General features: G+C 40.8%; 1 protein-coding gene across 1 annotated transcript in view; it reads left to right on the top strand.

Annotated features, from left to right (window-relative positions):
* Positions 1–25,961, top strand: part of si:dkey-246g23.2 (solute carrier family 66 member 2) — a 58,802-nt gene that overhangs the window by 19,816 nt on the left and 13,025 nt on the right. Inside the window, exon 4 of the mRNA XM_060878163.1 lies at positions 15,662–15,878. Within this exon, the coding sequence (XP_060734146.1) occupies positions 15,662–15,878 (217 nt within the window). The remainder of the gene's footprint in view (positions 1–15,661; positions 15,879–25,961) is intronic.

The following is a 25,961-nucleotide window of genomic DNA, read 5'->3' as shown; positions in this document are numbered from 1 at the left end:
GCAGTGTCGCCAAACACCCCCCTTCACACTCCTCTCACAGTTTAAATAAAGGCTACGGCCCCAGTTTTCCACAAAAAATGAAAACTTCTCTGGTTTTGCTACTGGAAGGTGCCGTTGTGCCATTAATGAACGATCCGGCCGGATCGGCTCCCGGCGTCCCGGGGAGTCACGTGATGGGGCCGCTCGGGAGTCACGTGATGGCTTGGCTGTCGGTCTCAGCCCCCGATTGGGTGATTCACACAGTCACAAGGGGTTACAGACTTCCGTCCTATTCTGGATCTCAGAGTGTTGAACGAACATTTACGGAAATACAACTTCAGAATGTTGACACATGGCTCTCTCATACGATCGATAAAGCAGAACGATTGGTTTTGCTCGGTCGACCTAAGCGATGCTTTTTTTCACATAAGCATCTATCCTCCGCATATGAAATTCCTTCGTTTCGGCCACCAATGCGTATGTTACGAATTCACGGTTCTCCCGTTCGGGCTCGCACTGAGTCCGAGGACGTTCTGTCTGTGTGCGGAGGCGGGGCTTGCGCCGCTGAGAACAGCGGGTCTCAGGATCCTGGCTTATATAGACGATTGGCTTATTATAGCCGATTCGAGAGAGAAAGTGATTCAAAACATTGCCCGTGTGCTCTCACACATCGTTGCGTTTGGTTTCAGAGTCAATGTGTCAAAGAGCAATTTTCACTCCCGCTCAGGAAGTTAAATTCTTGAGCTTGGAGCTGAATTCCGTTACGATGCGTGCGCGCCTGTCACGGAATCGCATTTCTTCATTCATGAACTGTCTCGCGCGGTTCATGGAAGGAATGCGGATACAGTATCACACATGTCTCAGATTACAGGGTCTTATGGCTTCGGCTATCCGTGTCTTGCCTCTGGATCTTCTGAGAATGAGGGCTTTCATGAAGTGGATTTTGTCCCTTCGTCTCAGCCCGTTGCGCGATCTTTGCCACTATGTCACGGTGACGCATGCATGCATGGCCGCGCTGCGCCACTGGAGAGCTGCGGAGTTTTACGCGCATGGGACCCCTCTCGGGGCGATCATGCTGCGGAAAGTGGTAACGACAGATGCCTCTTTGACAGGGTGGGGAGCCACTCAGGAGGGCAGATCAGTGAACGGTGTGTGGCCGGACTCACTTCATTCAGCCCATATAAATTACTTGGAGCTCCTCACTGTGTTGAAGGCACATCATGTGCTGGTGCGCTGCGACAATACGACAGCTGTAGCACATATCAACCGCCAAGGCAGCATGCGCTCCTCCAAGCTTCACGCTCTGGCTCAAAAGCTGTTGGTGTGGAGCGAACAGCATTTCCTGTCGTTACAGGCGACTCACGTCCCGGGCTTTTTGAACAGGGGCGCAGACCGTTTGTCGAGGGGGAACTCGCTCTACTGAGAGTGGCGGCTCCACCCTCAGATAGTGAGGCTGCTTTGGGAGAGGTTCGGCCAGGCTGCCATCGATCTCTTCGCCTCGCGCGAAAACGCCCACTGTCCTATGTTCTTCTCACTTCGGGACGAGGACGCCCCCCTCGGCGTGGACGCTCTGGCTCATCCGTGGCCCAGTGCGCTACTCTACGCTTTCCCTCCGCTCTGCCTGATATCTCCGACTCTGGCCAGGGTCGCTGTACAGTGTTTGTCTCTGATCCTCATAGCTCCCAGGTGGCCCAAGGCACCTTGGCTAGCGGAGATAACACCTCTGCTGTATGCGGAGCCTTGGCCCCTCCCGTTGCGCACGGACCTCCTGGCCCAAGCGAATGGGGAAATCTTTCATCCTCACCCAGACAGGGTGGCTCTCTGGGCCTGGCCCGTGAGAGGGCGAATTTAAACACTATGGGGCTTCCTCTGCGTGTTATTCCCACTATTCAGAATGCCAGGGCCTCTCCCACACGTTCGCTCTATTATTGCAAATGGCGTGTGTTTGAGGAGTGGTGCGAGGAGCGCCAGCCCGTTTCGTATCTGTGCTCCGTCGCTGATATTCTGGGTTTTTTGCAGGACCTTATCGATCGTGGCAGAACCTTTTCGACAGCACCCCCTTATCCGTAGATTTATGAAGGGCGCGCGCCGCTCCTTGCCGATCACCAGAAGTGTGGCCCCGGATTGGGATCTCTCCTTGGTGCTTGAGGTGCTGGCCCAACAGAACTTTTGAGCCCCTGGGGGATATCTCCCTCAAGCTGCTGTCCTCCAAGACGGCTCTGCTCCTGGCTTTGGCTTCCGCCAAACATGTCATGCATGCGCTCTCGGTTAATTTCTCATGCACCAAATTCTCGCTCTGTGGAGATAAGATTTTGCTTAGGCCTAACCCTGCCTTCATGCCTAAGTGCCCTTCAGCCTTCACTGTTGGTGTGATTGAGCTCTCTACGCTTTTCACCCTCCTCCCTTTTCTTCTGCGGAGGATCAGAGGTTGAATGCTTTGTCCCCTGTGCGTGCCCTACAGGCGTATATGGACAGGACTAACTCTTTTCGGAGGAGCGATCAGCTCTTCGTCTCTTGGGCCCCACCGAACATGGGTAAACCCATCTCTAAGCCAAGCCTCTCTCGCTGGCTTGTGGGAGCCATCTCCTTAGCGTATGAATCTAGGGGCGTGCAGCCTACAGGTGGCCCCAGAGCTCACTCCACTAGAGGGTTGGCTGCTTCTTGGGCTCTGTTTGGGGAGTGCCCCTGCAGGACATTTGTGCTGCTGCGAGCTGGTCCTCTCCGCACACCTTTATCAGGCACTACCGGCTTGATGTTACCCGTACCACGGTGGCTCATGCGGTCTTAAGTGTGGGCTCTTCGTAGCCACGTGCTACTAGGCCCGCACTCCTTTCAACCCTGTCTGCCCGGCCTGGTTATGCATTTTTGAAGCATATAGTCTCCCCCTCTCCTGACGCCCAGGTTGGTCTATTCACATGTTTATATACATGTTCTTTTCCTGCAGGCGGCTCGCTTGTTGGACATCAGCGGGGTTCTAACATGCATGTTGCCACATGTCGTGTTTCTCTTTGGCTGGGTTGTTTACCCCACGCAGTATGTTATGTCTGCTGCTTTGTGACGTGCCGAGCACCACCTTTTTGGCTGTCCTCTGGCTTACAGGGCCTCGCTGTGAGTGTATTGGGCAACCGGGGAGTTGTCTATATCTCCCATAGGTGGATCTCGAACACAAGATGATAAAAGAGAACAATAGGTTACTTTCGTAACCCCGGTTCTCTGAAACATCGAGTGGAGAGATCCACCAAGTTTTCCCCGCTTGCTCCACGAGAAGCGAATATGCTCACTGAGATAAGGTAGCGCGTGCAGGTGCATTATGCACTCGGGTAAGGGCCGTTACCTTACCTGCCTTTGGCATGCGCTCCTGTCTGTCAAGCCAGACTTGGTGCAATTGGATGCTTCTGTAGAGGTCAGGAACGGATGCCCTTCCCATAAGTGGATCTCTCCACTCAATGTTTCAGAGAACCGTGGTTACGAAAGTAACCTATTGTTTTTGAAAAAACGTTTTTGTTTTTTTTTTAAGCGTTGAATGTACCTAAATGTTCCTTTTTGCACATACCTGTATATCACTCACAGTACAGCACAGTACTAAGTACAGGTATAACATAGCTTTTTTTAATTAGTTAAATTGGTTAAAATGACTTTTAATTAATTAAAAAGCTTTACTCCTAAAAGTGAGAATGGGAGAAATATGCTTTTAAACATTCCCTTTTTACCCAGAATGACACCAACATATTGATTTACTAAAATTTTAAATTCAAAATTTTATTCATGTATTTCATTTGCATATAATTTGACATGCAATAAAGAATATACTTTAAAATTAATTTATGCAGTATTGCTCAGACAAGAGTGTGGCTAAACCAAACAGTGCAGAGCAAAAGCGCTATAGACAATCATTCACCAAAAATTAAAAAATCTGTCAATTTTGCATGATTGCAATAGTGATTTTTTTGTTGTATAAAACAGCTCTAAAACAAAAAATTGAGATCAAGAAGCTAACATTTTAGACACAATATGGCTGAATAGATTTCTGCGTTGATTCCAGAAATAGAGCCCTTTAAATAAAAAATAAAAAAAACTTAATGTATGCACAGATAATATGTAGCATATAAAATTAGCTTGAAAAATAAAGATGTATTCAATTTTTAGTCATAAAAATATAATATCCAACCGATTATAAAATAGTTTGTGACCCATGGAAAATACAAGCGCAGTCCAGTCTGGATAGAAAATGTAACCAAGGATAAAAAGAACATTTATCTTGAGAATAAATAAAGCATTCATCACACCTTTGTAAATTATGAAGCTGTGATGAATGAATAAAGCAGCCTTTTGTGGGGAAAAAAGGCTAAAATCACTGAAAGCCACAGAATTTCATTTTGAGGTGTGTACGAGCCCTCAGCTAGCAAATCCTTGCTTTTAATATTTAAACACTTCCCTTGGCAGTTTTTCTTTGCAGGTGTTTTTGTGTGGAAAACAGAAACTCCCATAAACAGATAAAATATAGATTGGATATTCCGCTTCTTCCTAAAACGGACTCCTGAATCTCTTTTCTTTTTCATTTCACTTCTTAGTCAGTCTCAGGCCAATCCCAGTGAACTTGTGCCCTCTCTCTTTTTTAATCTGTCACTCAAATCTCTCTCTCTCTCTCTCTCTCTCTCTCTCTCTCTCTCTCTCTCTCTCTCTCTCTCGTTTATTTACACTGGAAACAAGATCGAACACATCTTTTAAGCTGGATAAGAATGCGTTCTGTGCTGAAAAGGCATACTTTAATCCCTTGGTTACAGGGGTAACATAGTGTGCTTTATTTTTATTTGTATTTATTTTTAAGAACAATTATGGCTGGTGCTTCTTTAGCTGTGAGTTTTCAACCCAGGCGTAGAGGAAAACAGGCTTGCTGTCCAAACATATAGGGCAGATGAGCGTGGTTTTCTAGTGGTTATACTTTTGTTTCTTTGCTGTACAGATGTGACATGTCCTGGATTTGAAGAGAAAAATCATACCTGCTCTTTTCCGTTTTTTCTACATCGACAAAAATTTTGTGCAGTCAATTAGGGAAATTTGCATGTGTATGGACGCACACGGTGTGAATGAAACATCGAATAGCTTTAGTAGCTGAATCCCTTGACAGACGAGCAGTGATAAGAGGACAATGATAAAGGATCTGTATGCAGCAGGAGATTTTTCTCAGTGAGATACAGATAGACCAGATGGAACACGATTTCTGACACATCTACCATGGGATGTGGGAGCACAATTGTTAAGGATTTAGGCCATGAGCTGGAATCCCTGGACCACCGAGAAAATAAACAAGACATGGTCACATGACATTCAAGACATGGCCATATGACTATACAGTACAAGTACTAAAGGTTGTTTCTAATAACATATTAAAACACACATTAATGTAAAACTGTGAATTGCTTTACAGCTGGAAATACTTTCTAAGCATGTTGCTTTAAAAATGAATCAACATCTCGAGAATCAACATATTGAGAATCCAGCAACACTGGGCTATTAATGAAAAAAAATTCATGGAAAATCTAGTCATGTTGCAGCAGAAGCTCAGTGGTCCTTGTCAGAAAGGCAGGTAACAATCTAGAAGTTCATTGTCTTGGTTCTGGAGTACCTTCCATCTTCGTCATCCCTGCTCAAGTACACTGGGGCTTTGGATTGGAAAATTTCATTCAAACAGCCTCTGCCTCGTAATTTCCCCTCAGAAAGACAAGAGCTCCTCTTGCTCAGGTGAACCGAGCTTTTTAATTCTACTTTTTCAGTGCTCATAATAGTGTATTACTTTCCACCCCAATAAACCTTGCATCCTTTTAAAGACTAAAAAATATATAAATTATTAATCAAACAATTCTCCTGAGTATTTGTTCTTTTGACAAATTTACTGCTTACATTTAAGTTAAACACTAATAAATTCATTTCCATAGCTGTCACATTATATATGCTATTTGTAAATATCGTAAAATTTCTTTTTGTTCTATAATTTCTTCTAGCATGTCGAGAGCATCCATTTGTTCTGACTTTGAACAGTCAGGATTGCAGGTGAAGTCAGACGTTCTGAGTTGAATTTGTCGCTGTATATGTTGTTGGTTTCATTGCACATAGTACACAAGTTAATTCAGTCTAGCTTTGTCTTATTTTAATAATATAGTCATTATATAGTATCTTTCTTTATATTCGCTTTGTGAATATATTTTTAAATCTTGAACATCTTGAAAACACATCTTTGTACTTTGGCATTTGAATCTTTGATTCTTGAGTACTGGAGTTATTTGATATGAATCATTTTTAATGTGACTATGATTCTTGTCAATTTCCCAATTTTATTTCAGAATATCCCAATATTCAATTTCCCAATTAAATTTTCCAGTATCCCAATATTCAATTTCCCAATTAAAATTTCCAGTATCCCAATATTCAATTTCCTAATTCAATTTTCCAGTATCCCAATATTCAATTTTCCAGTTTAATTTCCCGATATCCCAATATTCAATTTCCCAATTCAATTTTCCAGTATCCCAATATTCAATTTACCAATTAAATTTTCCAGTATCCCAATATTCAATTTCCTAATTCAATTTTCCAGTATCCCAGTATTCAATTTTCCAGTTTAATTTTCCAGTATCCCAATATTCAATTTCCCAATTAAAATTTCCAGTATCCCAATATTCAATTTCCTAATTCAATTTTCCAGTATCCCAATATTCAATTTTCCAGTTTAATTTCCCGATATCCCAATATTCAATTTCCCAATTCAATTTTCCAGTATCCCAATATTCAATTTACCAATTAAATTTTCCAGTATCCCAATATTCAATTTCCTAATTCAATTTTCCAGTATCCCAATATTCAATTTTCCAATTCAATTTCCCGATATCCCAATATTCAATTTCCCAATTCAATTTCCCAATTCAATTTCCCAATATCCCAATATTCAATTTCCCAATTCAATTTTCCAGCATCCCAATATTCAATTTCCCAATTTAATTTCCCAATATTCAATTTCCAAATTTATTTTACCAATATTCCAATATTTTATTTCCCAATTTAATTTCCCAATTTCCAATATTCTATTTCCCAATTTAATTTCCTAATATCCTAATATTTAATTTTCCAATTGTGAAGCACTTTTTTTAAAATGGACTTGATACTGAAGTTGAGTATCTATCCTGACTAACAGTTTCCTCAGTATGTTGCTGAGAAGGAGAATGACTTAATTAACAAACCCCAGCTCTGTTTAATGAAGCTGATTGGGCTTAATTATGAACGATTATTCAGATCTGCGGTTTATTGATCCGTTTCCTGCTCAGCCAAGAGCGAAGCTACAGGCCAGAGATCAGCAGCATGTTGAGAATGCTCCACAATGATGTGTTGCTGCAACATTGCATCAGTGACATGCTGTCAGAGCTCGCTGCCAGGTTTCAGGTGGAGACTCGAGGCAGGCTGTCCTGTGAGAATCCGCGGCGTTGCCACTCTCCATCTACACGTTTGTGCTGTATACCTCAGTTCTCTCAAATACCGTAAACCTCTAAAACTGTCCAGACTTTATTCAGAACGCATCTTCAATTCGAAGGCTATTTGCAGGCTGATGTTTAACATAACATCGTAATATCTTTTTCGTGCCTCGTTTATTCATTCTTTCTTACTTTCTAATATTCAGTTTTTTAAATTAATCATAAAAAACAATGTGTGTCTAGGGGATGAATAATAAAATGGCACAATACGCAAAATACTACTCAATCCAATGGATGAATATATTCATTGAGGTGCAGCAGCAGAGGTCATGCCAATGAAAAAAGAAACAGGGACTATTGCATATGTATTCAGAGTGCACAATGCCTGAGAGACATCTAATATCATACATATGTATGAGTTTTAGCCAGTTCCCAAAACAGTAAATCTGTTTATCATTCGGCATCTTGTCTCACTGGTAATTGCATTATGTCAATAATTTCCAAATCTTTATCTTTTTTCTTTATCGTTGCTGTCTTCACTGTCAGTTGAAATTATTTTGTACAACTCTTTTAACCATAGACATTGTCACGATGTCACTTCACTGAAATCCAGATGTAGATCTAGGTGTCTAATGAGCAAGCCAGAGACGACAGCGGAAGGAAAACTCTCTGAGACGACACGAGGTAAAAAACCTTCAGACTAGAAAGAAAACCTGTTCGTCTTCAGGATGACACGGGAGAGTGGGATTATTAAGGCATAATGTTGTAGAAAAGGAAAGAGAATGCTGGGCCATATTCGGATTTTGTGTCTTGCATACAAAGGTTATGTTGATATTTACATGAGGAAATTTGTATGTATTCAGTCTCAGGTTATGAAGTAACTTTATAAATTGTTTTGTCTGCACATTCATTTCTGTGTGAAGTTCATGTCTCTGAGCTTGCCAGGTTTTTCTTGCTTTAAAGCATCTGTGACTGGGGTTTTATGTCATGTCTAGACCACTAGTGAAACTTTAATAACCGCTGTTGGAAGTTTCAGAAGCACTTGCTTGCTTTTAAGGCAGAAAAAATTCAGGGATAGAAAATACTGACTGAAGAACTGCCAAATTCGCAGTCAAATGTATTATGATATACTATATGATGTCCTATGTCTGGTTGGAGTTCTCATCATGAAGATGCCACAAGGGCAATCTGGAGATACATGGGATTGTTGTGGATAGCACTGTTTGAAAACCTTTAAGGTAAATGCAGATCTCATCAGGCTGAATAAGGCAGCGTTAGGGTTTTGAAGGACATCAAGAGACATTTGTATGCTAGCATCAAATTTAAAGTGGTGTATACTGACTGCAAATTTTGTCATGCTTGACGTGTCTACTCATAAGTTACAGTGTAGTTGCTACAGAACAAAAGAATATTGAAGCCGCGATGTTGATTGTTGTGTGTGTGTGTGTGTGTGTGAGGGATCTGAACAAATATGTGACACAGTTTGTCATTGTCAGTTACAACTCTCAGTGGCTTTTGGTATAAACTTAGACTACGATTCCCAGCTGCTTGGGTTTTTGTACTGGTTTCTGATTAAATCTTCATACTGTGTCAATGTGATTGTGAAATGTAAACAATAAATTTAGAATGACGTGGATGCCAAAGGTTTCCCCATCATGTTTTTTCTTGTATTACTATCTGTAACAAAACAAAAAAACCTTGAATGAACTTGACAAGTGTTTCACATATGTTGGGTCAGATTTGGGTTTGTATGGAAAAGTGTGTGTGTGTAATATTTGTGTGTAATAGCACTCTTGGATGAAAAGCTTTAATGCTACTCTGTGTCTAAATATAAATTTTCTATATTACTATCCAAAAAAAAAAAAATCCTTTTTCTTGGCCGATGGTCAATATTTAAATGAGCACATCTTGCCTCGAAGATCACGCTGGCATTAAAAAGAAAAAAAAAAAAGATGAGTCTTTTCACCTTTTGTAGCAATGTAAAATGGGGTCCTGGTGGTCCTGAAGTGACTCATCACTTATATTTTAGAATATATGAAATATTATTTATTCTTATATACGTATGTTAGACTGGACGAAACATAGTTAGATATTCTGAATGGCCAGCACTATTTCTGGACCTGCGGCTTAATGCATTATTTATCACAGGCTCTGCCGCTGGCCTGGTGTGTGTCCTCCTTAATTATATCATAATGCCCCAACCCAGAAATCCAGTGCACACATGTTGGGCTTTAAATGTTAATAATAATGTTAATACACATACAGTACGCAATGAGAGAAGGTAGTTTTACACTTTAAACGTGCTAGGTTATCTTGTATATCTTGTTGGGTCAGGTGGTCAGGTTGACGTGACCCATGTTGATATTGGACAGCACAGCATGTTGACTTAGGGATGTGGATGTAAAAAGGAACAAGCGTGTGGAATTTTCCACTGAAAGAAATCATTTTCAAGAAATTGCAAGAAATATTTTTGTTGTTTTGTATATTTAATTTAACTGATAATCTAGTTAAGCCTTTTCAAATTATGCAGGCCATCATTTTTTATGTGCACCTTGATAGCTAAGGTTAGAAAAAAAGATACGACATAGCTAACATTATATGAGTCATATTTGTCACCATAAACTTCCTCACACCCATGTGCTTGTTGAGTTCCAGATTTAACTCTCATTTGTCGTTATAAATATCCCACTGTTCAGGGAAAGCGTTCCTCTAGGTGATGGAGTGTCGCTATAGAGATTTGTGATCATTCAGCTACAAGATTTGTAGTGAGATCAGACACTGATGTTGGGTGAGGAGGTCTGGGGTGCACCAAAAAGAACTGGTTCAGAGCCAGTGCTGGTGCTGGTTCAAAGTTGGTTCCACTGGCGAACCTTCTAAGAACCGGTTTGCCTTTCCACCGGCTAGAGAGCCGTCACAGAGCCGAGTCTGACGTCACTGTATACGTGTCACGTTTCTCAGCAATGTTAGCGCAGCAGCGGCAAACACAAACACATCAACAATGGCGGATGTTGCTTTACTGTTAATGTTCATGGCTTTGTGAACCTACATTGGCATCCAAACGCGGCGAATCCAACGTGTACGTGCAGCTCCATGTAATCTGTATAAACGGAGGTTGTTATCGAGAAAGTACATAACATTATTTTATCATTAACACAGAAAAAATTTAGCCTTAGCATGTAGCTACCTACTATCATGTGTGCTGATAATGTATCATATTGCGGTAAAGTAAAAGTGTATTAAACATTAGTATACTTAAGGTACATTATCAAATGCGCTAACAGTAGCCCCGCCCACAGCCCCTGACGCAAGTGGTTCTTAAGTCTAGACCAGCAACGTTTTGGTGCTACTTAAGAACCACTTTTCCTGGTTCAGAGCCGGTGCTTTGGCTGTCGAAAAAGAAAGAACTGGTTCTAAATTAGGCTCTGGCTCCGAACCAGCACTCAAACTGCCTCGGTGGAAAAGGGGCATCAGTGTTCCACTTCATCCCAGAGGTGTTTAATGGGGTTGAGGTAAGAGAAGTGTGAAGGAGGTTCATCCACACCAACCTTAGCATGCAGTGTGTTTATGGTGCTCTCATTGTGCACGGGGGCATTGTCGTACTGGAACATGTTTAGGCTTTTCATAAATGCTTAAAGGAAGTATTTATGTTACTTTTACATTAGCTAGTTAAAAATTATTTAGCATTTTATTTTTTGATAAATTATTGACCAGTACTTGAGTCCAGTTTATTCTGATCCTGTAATGTTTAACAATCATGATTTAAAACATGTACATAAATAAATAATATATCAAGTTGCCATATTTTAGCTGATTAGGGCTTCTTTCACACCACACATCTACAGCCTAGCAATTTTGTCATTTTCTTGTTTGTCTGTTTTTTGTTTTTTGTTTTTTTTTGTCAGTTTGTTAGGATTATAGGATTAGTTATAGGATTATCTTGTTATTGTCATTGTAAGCAACCTATGAGCTGATTATGAGCATATGAATAGATTATTGAGCTGATCATAGGTAATAAGGTTCTACATTTATAATAACTATAAACAAGTATAATTATAGTATTTAAAAGGACAAAAAAGACTAGGCCCAGTGGCGGAGGAGGTGGCATCCCTGTCGAGCCATGGTTTAAAATAACTAGGTCAGCATCCTAGCCCAGCTTTACTGGGTCCAGTGCCAGGTTTCTAAATTGACCTGAATTGGGTTATTTTTAGACCAGCTATTTTAGACTGTATTCGATTCACCCATAAGAAGGTTTATACCTTAGAGGATCCTGATAGGCTGAGCGCTCCAGGGCCCAGATGATGGACATGGTGCAGTCAGCGCTTGTTGGGTTGTATGGTAGGTTTGTGGATGATGGTGATGAGTGTGAGATTGACATGCCCTACGGAGTAGTGTGAACAGCAAACCATGGCCTCTGTTAGCTCTCAAGGCTAGTAGATGTAGATGTATGACAGGGCTATTGGCTCTGACACCTTTGCTGATGATGATTGAAAAAAAGGCTGTTATGTTGAGATATGGGATCTTTTTGAGCTGCAGAGAAGTTTGTCTCATAGCTTTGAGGTGGGAGCTCTGTCAGTAATTGAACTCTTTGATCTGTAGATAGCTGAGAAGAGAAGGCTTCGCTCACCTTCATGCTCTTTGTGGGTGTTTGAAGTGCACCTTATACACAGAACAGCTCTGAGCTTGCAAGTCATATTGAAATGCCTCCAAAAAGCCTTCAGGCTATAAGGAAATTGCAGGCACAGATAGAAAAGGCCAATGAGAGGAAGGGCAAAGAGGACCAGAGAGCAGAAAGTGGGAGAAAGGAAAGTTATATTTGCTTTAACTGAACAAGTGAGTAAAAGGATTAAAAACACATTTAACAGACTGACCCAATGATCACCCACTGACCAGAAAGATGTAGCTGTCCATGCTAACGTGATTCATTTGTCACACCGGCCTGCCTTAAGTTGACCCATGAAAAAAAAACATGCTATTTTAAGCAGTTTGTTCTCCCTGATCTGGCTCCTTAATACATGTCTCTTTAAAACATTGATTTGTTTACAGTCTTATTGATTTTAACATCCTGTATAAATAACTTTCAAGGGAGCACAAAACTAAATGCCTAAAAAAATGTCATTGTGCAAAATCTATATAAAATCCACGACTATTCCTAACGGTCAGCTGCATCTTTCCCAAAGAGTCATAAAAAGGCTTTTCCTGGTGTTTCTCTTCTTTTTTTTTCCACGTGCACCAGATGCTTCGAATTCTATGCAGTAATGGATGGGCTTAAAAATAAGAAGTAATATTTTACAATAAACAAGAACGTGGCCAGGGTGCGCTGTTCTCATTTATTATGCATAGCAATATGGAACTGCTGTAATGAAACCTCAGAATTAATAAAGGTCCCTCCAAAATAACCCCAAAAGGGAACATAGTTTGAATATTAATAACATGTTGACGCTGTGATTAGTCTAGGTATAGTGTAAAGTATTCTTGGGGTTTGAGGGCAGTGGAGGTGTAACTTTATCTGTGTGTATGTGTAGCTACTGAATATTTGGACTGAAAGTGGGTGTGGCCTAAAGGGATTTTTGTTTGTTTGTTTTTTGTTGTTGTTGTTGTTTTTTACCGCTATATACCTGTATGTTCCCGAAACACTAGAAAACATTGGAAAAACCTCCAGGGAAAGAAATGTCAGCCCAATCTTCATGGTGGGTGGATTCTGGCTCTCTGACACTTTCTCAGCCTGAGCTAAATCATTCCATTTCTGAATCAGTTTTAAACATTGACATGCATTAGCTGAGTAATTTTCAAACTGATTGTTCAATTCACCAGTAAATAAAAAAACTACTAACTTAATTAAAACCACTGAAAAGCTGACCAGGATTCTACAGTGCCACCAGTTCCGGAACATGGTCTTTCTTTGTCCTGAGAGATTCACATCTGCCTGCTTGCTTGCACCTGCATGACAATAACAAACTCGTACTCAAACAATGTATTCTTTACCTCCCAAAGGACCCCTGTCCTGAGGCAGACTTCTCAGCTCAGCCAGTTGCCCTTGGAATCTTTTTAGCGAGTTATACAGGTGTCTAAAATGCCTCCAGGATTCTCCCTGTGTCCAAAAATCATCCTCCTAAGAACATCCTAGTTGGTGGATTGGTTGCTTAAAGTGCTTCACTGTTTAATATATAATGGTCTTTTGGGGGGCAGTGGGGGCAGGTTGGTAAGTGGTTAGCACGTGTGCTTCATATCTCCAGGGTTGGGGTTAAAATTCCCCCTCCACCCTGTGTACTGTATGTGTGTGAAGTTTGCATGTTTCTTCAGACGATCCCTCCATGGTGGTCCAGTTTCCTTATCCAGACCAAAGACAGGCTGATCTCTAAATTTACTATAGTGTGTGAATGAGTGTGCAAAACTGTGTGTGTGTAAGTGTGCGTGTGAGATTGTGCCTTAAGATAGTATGGCACGCGATCCAGAGTGTCCTTAACCTTGTGCCCCGAGTCTCCTGGGGTAGGCTCCAGTTTCCTAGCAGCCCATCGTAATCACAAACACATTTGTCTTAATATCTCGCTGATGCCCGTTCATTGACATAGTTATCAGTGCAACTTACAATGACTTAAGTAACCAGAAGGAAACCTTTTGGCTGTTTTAGTTTCTTATGCTTTTTGTAAGAAAGCATTTTCCTTCCTGTGAACCAACCAAATGTCTCCATAGCCCTGTAGAAACCCTTCAGCTTCACTTACCTTGTCAAAGCCTCATTCAAGCACATATCTTATAAACATCTTAAAAAGTCATATTTTTTGCTCTCAGGAATGGCTGGCACAAGGTAAGTGCCTGCAGGGTCTTATCACAGCTAGTTTTATGTTTTCCTTTTAAGTGAAATGGAGCTTTCATTCAGCCATCGCCTCTCTGACATGGTGTATATTTGTGAAGATCAATGCAGTTTTATGCACAGGAGAAAAATTTATACTGCACAACACTAAACTACCGAAATACCTATTCACTTCCTCGTCAAATTCAATCAGAACTCGCATCAGTCACTGCACATCGAAAGAGTAAGCTGTAAGCCACTCTCGTACTCAAACGCTCTGTGTGGTCCTTTATTCTTTGTCTATTGCATCTTCTATCTCTCCTTGCTCGCTTCAAGGTCACACAGAGGAGGCCCGAGTTCTCTTTTTCTCTTTGTCTTTTAAAATACCCTGCTTACCCTGATTCCCAAGGCACGGATCGGATCTCTCTTTTGTGACTCAGCTACTTGCGTCTTACACACTATAGACAGTAAAGAATACAGGACCTCTGTACCAGTCTCTGCAGATTGCCAGTCTCCAGTTAGGGCCAGAATGGATGTGTTCCTATTTAACTATCAATCCTTCACTAGAGCTGTCGTCGCATTCTGGCAAGTCTGTATAATCAGCGAATGAGAGAAGCAGGTAGCCATCGATCATGACAGGATGTCGTACATGAACATGATAAGTGGCTTGTAAACGACTCATGAAAATCAGATCACGGTGTGGGTTACATAGTTATTTGTCCTCTACACAGGAACAGTACTTTATTTGCAAATGCGCAGGATAAATCAGGGGTGTTAACACAAGAGATCCACAGCGCTGCAAGTTTTCCTGCACACACACATACATACATAATCACACATGACTAGGGTCATGATTTTAAAGCGTCTGATGCTCTGACTTTGTATGACACTCCTCTAATACATTTTCATTGCATTCAGCATTCCTGATGTTGTGAGGATACTCTCCAAATTTTTGTACCCTTAAGGTGGTGCCATATATCAGAAGGATAATGCACAGATACACACAGCAAGCCTGGCGACAGACTGGTTTGATGGACATCAAAGGAACGTTGAGCATCTACCATGGCCTGAGACACTTTTGAGTGTTTTGGAAGAGCAATTTTTTCCACCAGCAAAACATTCCTTCACATAGCCATAAATCTGCTAGAGGAATGGTTCAGAACCCCACTGGCCACAGTGCAGGACTTGAATCTGTTATTCCCAAGACTATTTGATGCTGTATAGGCCACAAAAAGAGGCTCTACACCATACTAATAAATTATTGTGGCCTTTAACCAAGTCTTTCAGTTTCATTGTCCAACCCTTGAATCTGTATGTGTGGATATAATGATCTCTCTCTCTCTCTCTCTCTCTCTCTCTCTCTCTCTCTCTCTCTCTCTCTCTCTCTCTCTCTCTCTCTCTCACTCTCTCTCTCTTTCTCTCTCTCTCACAGATCTGGACGTGAGGTATTTTTGGAGATGGAGTGCTTTTGAGGACTATTTGCTATTCTGTTTTGGCTTCACGCTACTGTGTGCCTTCTTCACGCTCTTCTTCCTCGACTGGGTGGTGTTTGTGGAGTCTCTGGGCTCACTGGCCCTGCTGTTTGAGGCCATGCTGGGTCTGCCTCAGCTGTTACAGAACTACAACAACGGCTCCACCCGTGGCATGAGGTCAGTCAATCCCCTACGATCCCCTACGATCAGTTCTTTACAACCATCTGCCTTTATTCCTTTACTGTCTAGTAGACAGATTAAAAAGCATCTGACTCTTGGGTTCTCAAAGCTTTAGCTGTGGCTCACGCTACTCAATTCTTTTCAGATTTATTGATGAATATAAATGGTTGTTCTAACAAACAGCATGGGCTGGGATTAAGTTCGGGTCTGCACATACATTGTTCTCCATATAGTCATATTTATCTCACTTAACAAATAACTGGGCAGTGAGAGAAGGTAAAGAGGATACTGTAAGAAATATTGGCACCCTCTTTTTTCAGACCTGTTTATATTTTGATTGATTGGCACCCCTACCGTTAGCATCTGGTCAGTCTTTTTTCCTGTAATGCCCGACAAGGCTACTTGTAGAGCTTCAAGATCTTTTATATCCCCAGATTTGCACGTTCTCAAAGCTTTAGTGATGCTGTACCGTATATAAAAGGTGGGTATAAGGTGCTTCTTTCTTGAATGCAGTAACACTTTTTTTGCCAAAGAGGTACTTGGATTTCTTAGACAAAAATGTACATTTTTGACAAGAGATGTCAGGCAGTCATCCATTTTGAAACTTGACTAAACTGCAGTTCTAAAACGTTGTCTTATTTTCTTCATTGCCTCTTTTGTCATCCTGTTCTAGACCAAAATGTTCTAGCCTTTTTTTTTGTATTGTGTTTAATTTGATCAATTCAAGGACGACAAATACGGCATGTCAGTAATTTTTTTCTTGATAGAAAATCCGTTTTTTAAAAAAGTTCTCATGCATAGTACTTTTTGTTAGGGGAGAGTTTCTCCTTTTGTTTGAGTGGAGAATTTAAATCCTTTTCTCTAATGTTTTGTCATTTATACAATATACTGTATATCATTTAAAGTAATTTTGCGTTCACTGCAATTTAGGCAAAGAGGAAAATTAGAGTTTTTTTTTATTTTTTTTTTATATTTTTTTTTTTTATCAATTAGCTTGGAAAGGTGTCTCATCATTAGATCACCACTCTTGATTCATTTATGGGACACTAAACACACCTCACTCTGTCCTGACTCAAACACCATTCACACACCATCCTGCACATCCTGTTCTTCCGTTCTGTTTCCCATACTGTCCGAAGTTTACATACGACTTCCAAAATGTTAATTGTTTGAAACTAATACATTTATGAGGAATCATAAACATTATTCTTATTGTATTCTGCCCTGAATAAGCTATTTCACATAACAGGTGTTTACATACAGTCCATAAGGCACAATAATATCTGAATTTACACAAATAAACCAGTTCAAAAGTCTACATACATTTGATTCTTCATACTGTGTGTTGATACCTGGATGTTTTGTGAGAGTTTTTTATGAGTTCCTTGTTTGTTCTGCTCACTGTACATGTATGAACAGCACAATATTTAGCACGTTATTTAGTAATCCAGGATCTTCTGCATAGTTGACCCCTTTCTAACAGCAACTATACACTAATAACAATCTTTTCACAGTGAGGACAACTGAGAGATTTGAACACTATTATAACTTATTATAAAAGACACAACCATTTGCAGATGCTCGGGAAGGCAGCACAGTACAGAACCATCAAGGCCCGGGGGGTGTAAACTTTTAAACATATTGATTGGTGTAAATTTCTTTGTTTGCAAATCGTTTTTTTTTTTTTTATTATAATTATTATTTAGTACTGCCCTTCAGAAGCTATGTAATATATTTACATGTTTTCCTGAAGACTCAGTAATATAGATGCACACATACAGTAGAGTATAGAGATCATTTCGTGGTCATTGATGCCTCTGGCCACACTAAAATTACATCAAGGACAAAAATGTTATGCTCGCTGCCAGTGACACATTGATTGCATTGGTTTTAAAAGATAAATTCCAGCAGGAAGCACATTTATATTAGCTTCGGTCCTTCCGTGCCTAAACGGCACTCGCAGGCTTTAATTTGGCTTGTAAAGTGCAGCCTGGAGCGTCTGCCGCTGTCATCCCCATCCAGCTGAGCAACGGATGAGAGGAGAAAGAGAGGAGCTTGGGAGAGGCGGGATGAACTAAACTCAACTGCTTCTTCTCTGCACTTCTGCTTATACTCCCAAGACATTAACTTAAATCACAAAGACAAACTTTAACTCGCAGGTCCCTGGTATTGCCAATTTTGTATTCAGGAGAAGCCTTGGGGAATGACAGCGTTCGCTTCAGCAATGCTAATAATGTACTCTGGTACTAATTAGGATCGTTGCTCGCCCATTATGAGTGATGCAAAACACTGTATATGAGTTTGACTTTCTCGACCTTTGCCATCGTCATGATGAATAGAAGAATCCTTGGCACTGTTAGCGAGTGTGTGAGAGTGTGTGTGCTCACAGAAACCGCTATTTATGTGTGGATAGCAAAATTGAGTATGCGTAAAAGATTTATCTTCTCTGTGTACTTACAGAACATACGGAAGATGGGCTTCATAGGTGGTGCACATGGGTCAAGCCACTTTACAATGCAGTTATGTAAACACTACAATATGGTAACACAATCCAGACTGTGCATCGAAACACGTCTTGGCTTTTGCCGACGCTCATGCAGCTGCCTGCAGAAAAAATATGTTAAAGTAATAAAGTTACATGCACAGGTTCACATAAACCTTGAACCAGGGGCCCTGCAGATGTGAAGCTGCAATGCTAAACACTGCACCACTATGTCACCCATCCCACCTCCTGTATTTCCAAATTTAAGCTCACCCTTTACTCTTGGTGTCATGAATTCCCCTTCTAAGTGTGTGTTGTGGATGTGACAAGCACTGATTTCATGTCATGTGTTTTTAATAGGTAGTCCAGTGTCTAGACCAGTGTCTGCGCTTGTCCTTTTACTTTTTCTGTTCCGCATGAAGTCCTTAAATATAAATAAATAAATATCAAATATTTATATTTTTTTGTGTCTTAGTATTCGGTAAAGTCTTACCAGTTGGAACATGCTTGTATTCCACTTGAAAATATCATAAAATATTTGTTTTTAGTATTACACAATTATTGTTTTATTAATTTATGACTGTTTATTATCCATCTTTGATGTTGTGTGTAATTTCATCCACAGACCATGCATTTGCTCAAATAATACACATTTGTGGACTACTTTTTTTGCCAACATGTCACAGTTGGTAACAAACAATATAACTGGATAAGCTAGTGGGAAAAAGTTTTTAGCTAGTTTTTTTTTCTACAGTATGTTTTCCCAGGTTTGTCCTGTCACATGATCACTACCATTAATAAAGAATAGGGCCTAGCACGTGCTACCTTCGAGACCTTATGCCGACAAAGCGATGAATTTTTTGCTTTGTCACAGTGCAGAATACATGAGTTCACAAAGGCCGTGATTGCCTAGTGTCGCTCTGATTGACAGTGGAACGAGTTTGCTATCCCTCTCACCCAGAGAGCATGGCTAATCCTTGTTCTCTTGGCCCTTCCTGCCACGGTCGGCTTTAACATCAGTTTTAAACGCTTTCCTATTGCGCCTTTTGGAAGCCGCTGCAGCATCTTCAACCACATTCTAGCTTTTCACACTAGAGGAATGTTTCAGACTTGTAATTTAAAACCCTGCTTTTTACCTGGGCTTAAAAAACCTGCTCTGAAACGGGGTAGCGGCTCGGCAGGGTCAGGTGACAAAACACTTGACGTGCATGCCATAGCAAGGGGGAAATATGTGAAACTAAAAAAAAATCAGCGGATATCAACGAAAGAGATTTAAAAGCTGTGAAAGACAAACTACCTGCTCGGGTGCAGAAGGTTATACCTGTCCTTTATTTCCCACTCATGCAAAAGAGTGAGATGAGACTAATTAAAACTGTTCCTGTTTGTTTATTTATGCAATTGTGGTTCTTGACAGCATAAGTATGCATATTAGAAGGTTAACTCAGGGTTTTGGGGCAGTGGTGGCTCAAGTGGTTAAGTGACAGGTTGTTAAACAGAAGGTCAAGATTCAAGCCCCATCACTGACAAGATGCCACTGTTGGGCATTTGAGCAAACCCCTTTCTGCTCCAATGGTGTTGTATCATAACTCCCCTTGTGCTTGGACCCCAACTTTCTCAGCTGGGATATACAAAGAAAACAATTCCACTGTGCTGTAATGTCTATGTGGCGATAATAACATTAAAGGCTTCTTCTTTTTGAGCAGTATGAAACTATGACCCAGAGTTACCTATTTTAAGTGTTGTGGACTTACAGAATTTTATAATTCAAGCCAATGTAGAATTCAGATAGACATTATTGGAACTGGTTGGCGTTTTCATCATTTGGAGGCTGCTCGCTGCTGCTGAAGATGACCTACATAGAGATACATGAGATTACTGTGGCTAGCACCACTTAAAAACCATGGAGATGGCTTTGTGACCGCAACTACCTCCATCAGATTTGCACTCATGTTTCCATTAGTGAGCAGTTGATATCTTCAATAAGACAGACTTTATGTTATCACTTGAATGAATTTCCTGGTTATGCAATTCCACTTTTTAACCATATAGTACATTGTTACAGAAGGGAAATGATTTATATCGGACTATCTGGTGTCATCCAGATGAGAATGGATTCCCTTTCTTAATCTGTTTCCTCTCAAGATTTCTTATAATATCATCTCAATGGGTTTTTCCTCGCCACTGTCACCTCTGGCTTTCTCATTAGGGATACATCGATAAATGTCTCATTTATTTGCTGAGTTTATTGTTTTTCTACAGCTGCATTGGGACAATGAGGATCGTTAAAAGTGCTATACATATCATTTATGCAAAGTTCCAAATGGGACACATTTAGAAACAGGATTATTGTCCAAATGATTGTTCTCTGTATTTATTCTATATGGTAAAGGGACTCGATATGGGATGCTGTAAAGGAAGCGTTGTCTAGTGTTCTGTGAAATCAGCTTGAAGCCTGGAACAATGAGCTTGTAATCATACATGCAGAGCTGCGTTTCTTCACTCTCACCTCTGTTCATAGTCGTATAGTCTATTATGGGACACACCGGAGAGAGGACTGTCCACTGCTTCACTTTATGCCTTTGAGAAAGCTGATTATTGGACCGGCAGAATTTAAACAAGCCCCGGGAATATCATAGCTCTCCAAAATTGCCTGTCTTCTTTCCTTTGTTATCTGACAGACAGATAGATAAGATTTAGATCTATTTTTCACCCCCTCTCCTTCTCAAAGCCATTACCACTAAATTATCTTTGTGTTTATTGACAGAGACGTGGCTGTTCTAAGAAAGAAGGCTGGATTGTGAGGTATGGGGTCTGTATGTGTGTTTCTGTGACAGGCTATGACAGACGTTAATGGCGAAGGCATCCAGTGACAAGCTGTCTCTTCTCTCCCTCAGGGACACACTCCGTTCTCTAGGTCAGGAATGTCCTGATGGTTTCTGACAGGGTCTTTCACTGTGACTTTTTCTTAGAAAGATTGCTTTCTTGCGAGCCCCGTGGCATTCGTGCATTGGTGTGAATGAGCTTCCTGCCCTGATGTGCTTTTCACTTGTTCTGAGGTGGAGGTGTAAAAGCCCAGCGTACACGGACTCTCACCCTTACAGCCGCTCGTTTTATCATCCGTCCCACCCACATATCAGTCCACACCAACACAGTCCTGATTAATCACGGTGTACTTGGTTGATGTTGAGTTGAGCAGCTCTCTAGAGGAACTGGCTAAGTTCACTCACCCTGATGGAATATTTTTAAATGTAAGATGCTCAGACGCTCTGCATTCATTAGCCGCTGTGCAGTCATGTGGAGCGCTGTTTACCTGCACTTCCCTCCCAGCATCATTTATATACAATGCTGATGAAGCAGAAGATTTTCGAATGACACAATGGACAAAATGTGACCTGTACAATCAAATGGACGATCCATCCTAAACGGTTTCCTACATTCCTCACAGTGCCATTTGATCTGTTGACAGTGGAATCAGTGCTATTTTGTCTTTACAGAAAGAGAGCGATGAATCAGAGCTTTAATCCTTTAGTCCAGCTTCTTATCTGTACACTCTGTTTAAACACATATGGTACCATTTTTGTGAAATTATTATATAACAAATCTAAATAAACACAATTTCATGATTCATGACAGATTCTTACATTCATGACTGAACGACAGAATTTCTATTTAAGAGGCTAAATTTGCAGTAAACTTTGTTAGCTTGTACAATGAGTCAGCATAAAGAGTTTGCTAGGTTTTTTTTAGAGACTTTGTTTATTTATTTATTTAATACTTTCTTAGTCCGTAGTCAGAGCCGGGCCCCTGTTGTGCCGATCAAGCTGACAGTGCTGTAATCGGTCTCTTAAGCAAGCAGAGACATGCAGCGAGCTACTCCGCAGAGACGCCGCTTCTGTGTATGTCTTGCTGATTGCTCCTGATTGCCCCTGGGAGTCCTGCTGAAGTTTCCCCATATTTATTAAAAATAAGGATGTCATTCATGGTTGTGCAGTGAGAATTCGTCTCCGGTGGACCCGGCAATGCTCGCATACACACTGATGGTTTATTGAGCTGTTGCTGTTATTACTACGGTGGTTGGTGGATCCATTTATCAGTGAGTTTGTGTGTGTGTGTGCGTGTGTGTTCGTTTATCTGCCCCATGGTGTCATCAAACAGCATGCAGCTGAACAGCCAGTTAAATAAATCTCATAAGTCATCCATAACGGATAATGACGCCCTGCTAAAATATGGACCCCCGTTCAGATCATTCCAGCGAATGGCACGAACTTAATCACCATGAAAACTAATCAGCAGCGCTGTGGACGTCTCTCCCATACAGTACAAGCTGTCTATCGAACATCCACGTACAGTGGAGCCTGAGCATCGTCAGCACATCCTCACATCAGCACCGATTGTGATCGGTTTCTAGTCCACTACAATTAAAACTATGACAAATTTGTGTCTCTATGCTTTGGACATATGTCTAGTCACATCAAAACTGCTTGCCGGTTAATGCCTTACATCCCAGATTATTATTCAGTTATTCATTCTAAAGCAGTAATTATTATGGATTATTTGGTGACTGCAATTTTAATCTTGTGGTTGTCAATCAGAAATGTGCAAAAAGAGCAGTATGGTTTTTTCCTAATAAAAAGAAAACAGATAAGTCTGTCAACAAAGTCATCTGATTACAGTGGCATTGTGTGCGTGTCGTTAAATATCAATTGAAATATTAACTTTGTGATTCTGTGCTTCTGATTGTTTTTATAGAATCTCTTCTATAAAGGAGTTTTATTAAAAGGGTGTTTTTATTTTTGTATTTTTTTTTTATTCCTTATTTATGTTCTATTATGCCCAAGGCACTCAAGTTTCAACCCGATATCAGGAAAAATGTGTAGGAATTTTAACAAGCAGCTCGTAGAAGAAAGCCATGAAAAAGTCGAGCGCCCCTCCCTGCTACTCCATCTGTATGCTTTCTCTGATCTTCTTGACTTATTTTGTGCACATAATTCCTGCATGTTGTCAGCGTGTGAAGGTTTTGCACCTCTGAAACATCATTAGCATGAGTGACAGATACTCTTGAATATTTACAGGACGTCCCAGGCCACGCTACACGGGGATTAGTGGTAGACCTGCTACTCGTCTGTCTCACTTCTCCTGTGTCTGTAATTAGTGGCAGAATGATAGAGCCCTACTCCGCTCTTAGAGTTGCAGGATCCCGTGTTCAGGAAGAGCGGTATGAGCTCAGCAGATGTGTCAGGGTCGGTTAGCATCGTTAGCGGCTGCTGCTCAAAACACGACCCATAAGAAGCTAGAGCTGGAAGAACTGAACCCAGCTGATCACCTTGAGCTGTGTATTTAAATGAGGGCTGTCTGGTAGCTGTCTGTTGTGACTCAGTCTGAGCCTCAGTCATGGCAGAATTATTCATTACCACAGCGTGCTCAAGTTTGGCAGTGCAAAACGTGGGGGGAGAAAAGAGCAAGGAAGGGCTGGTGGACCAACACAAAGGCGTAGCTGCTCTCTCTCTCTCTCTCGCTCTCTCTCTCTCTCTCTCTCTCTCTCTCTCTCTCTCTCTCTCTCTCTCTCTTTCTCTCTCGCTCTCTCTCTTTTGCTCTCTCACTCTCTCTCTCAGTGTAGTGGAGTACACTAGATGTTTACAGAAGTCAATATGCATCAATTATCACACCCCTGCAGTCTTATTTTAGTCTGCAGTTCCACTAAAAGGCATGAATTTAAACCCGCCTACTTCTCACGAGTCTAGTTACAGCACAAACATTTTAATGCATTCAATTCACAGACATGTTCCTGAGCCATAGTCAAAGAACGATGAATTGTCCTGACTTTGTGTATTTCTTTTACATCCCCTCTCTCTCTCTCTCTCTCTCTCTCTCTCTCTCACTCTCTCACTCTCTCTCTCTCCATCACACACACTCTCTCTCTCTCTCTCTCTCTCTCTCTCTCTCTCTCTCTCTCCCTCCACCTGTTTCTATTGCTCAATTTGCCTGGCTTGGACTGAAGGTCTTGTTTACTTTCTTCAAGAGAATTTTAAATAACACGTCTCTTTTTACTCTGTCTTTTGTTAGTAGGGAGAAGATCAGTTTCTTTCTAGAAGTGTGCAAACTTTCCTGTGTTTGAGACAGATGGATCGATCTACATGCATATTTCATATTTTGTTTCAGGCAAGGCCTTTTTCCTGTCACTACTTTTATTTTTATTTATCTCCTCTTGCTGAAAACTGAAAGTCAGTAGTAATTTAGGGAATGAAGGGATGAGGGCCAATATTTCAGAGAAGGGCAGCACAAATGAAATGAGTCTCCTCTTCCTTCCACCCACAAAGAATGGCTAGTTTTGCTGTTTTGGATGCGACATTGTCAGGATTTGAACATCGACAAGGCCGCCAGGTTTCCTTTGCAAGAGGATCTGTGCTAATTAAGTTTTAAATATATTGAACAGAGGCCTTTATTTTGTTACATATACATTACAGCACAGTGAAATTGTTTCTTCGCATATCCCAACCTTTGGAGGTTAGGGTTAGAGCACAGGGTCAGCCATAATACAGCACCCCTGGTGCAGTGAGGGTTAAGGGCTTGAACTCCAGTCCTCTGATCAACAACATAGAGTCTTAACCACTGGAGCCACCACTTACTCTTGCTTTGTTGAAACAGTAAACACCCAAAAATAAAAAAGACTCTTTTGTTCTTTTAAATAAAGCAAATTCAGAATCTGAAAGTCATTTGTTTATTTTTATTATTATTATTATTATTATTATTATTATTATTATTATTATTATTATTATTATTATTATTATTATTATTATTATTATTGTTATTATTGTTATTATTATTATTATTATTATTATTATTATTATACAGTAGGTAGCTTGTCTAAGATAAATTGCCTCTCTGTATCAATAAGTGTGTAAATGTGTTTGCTGCAGTCAGATCAGACTTTTTGACTTATCATCTACTGTTGCTTGGTGCAAATATGCTAGAAAAAAATTATTAGCAAGCTCTAACATTACAACCCTCCGTTCTCCCAAACGCACACATAAGTGACAACATAAACAGTGCATGTATTCTTAACGTGGATGAATCCTATCCTCCAGCATACTGTGTATATGGGCTTTTGTGGCATCTCTGACTCCTGTCACTTTTCACGCTCCTTTCTCATGCTCCTCACCTTTGAGAGCACAAATTTTACATTGTGGACAAACTTTGGGTTCAGCTGCTTGTTTTGGAGAATTAGAACAACACCTTAACTTTGGGGTAAGAGTAGATTGATTTATGAGGCTCAGGCAGTTCACTCTTAAAAACGATGTGTGACGTCTTATAACTAAAATTCTTTGTCAAGCAAGAGGGCAACCAGTGGACCTCTTTTTTGCCAAGCTAGTTCAGATGGAAGCTTGGAAAGAAGGAGATGAGGATAACTGTGGAAGCTCCTGAGTCGGGCAGATGGAACAGCGGAGGCATCCATATACCTGATTTTCCTTTTTCCCTTCAAGCCTCCTCTCAGGCAAATATCTGCTCCTGATGCTTAAGATACGCTCACAAGTGTCTGGTGGGTACAGGAGTGAGAGTGATCCCTCTTCAAGCAATCCTTCCTGCAGTTTTAATGAACA

Source organism: Tachysurus vachellii, chromosome 9 (assembly GCF_030014155.1).
Source record: "Tachysurus vachellii isolate PV-2020 chromosome 9, HZAU_Pvac_v1, whole genome shotgun sequence".
In the NCBI taxonomy this organism is placed as follows: Eukaryota; Metazoa; Chordata; class Actinopteri; order Siluriformes; family Bagridae; genus Tachysurus; species Tachysurus vachellii.
The sequence above is the reverse complement of the archived record's forward strand: the minus strand, read 5'-3'. Positions and strand labels throughout refer to the sequence as shown.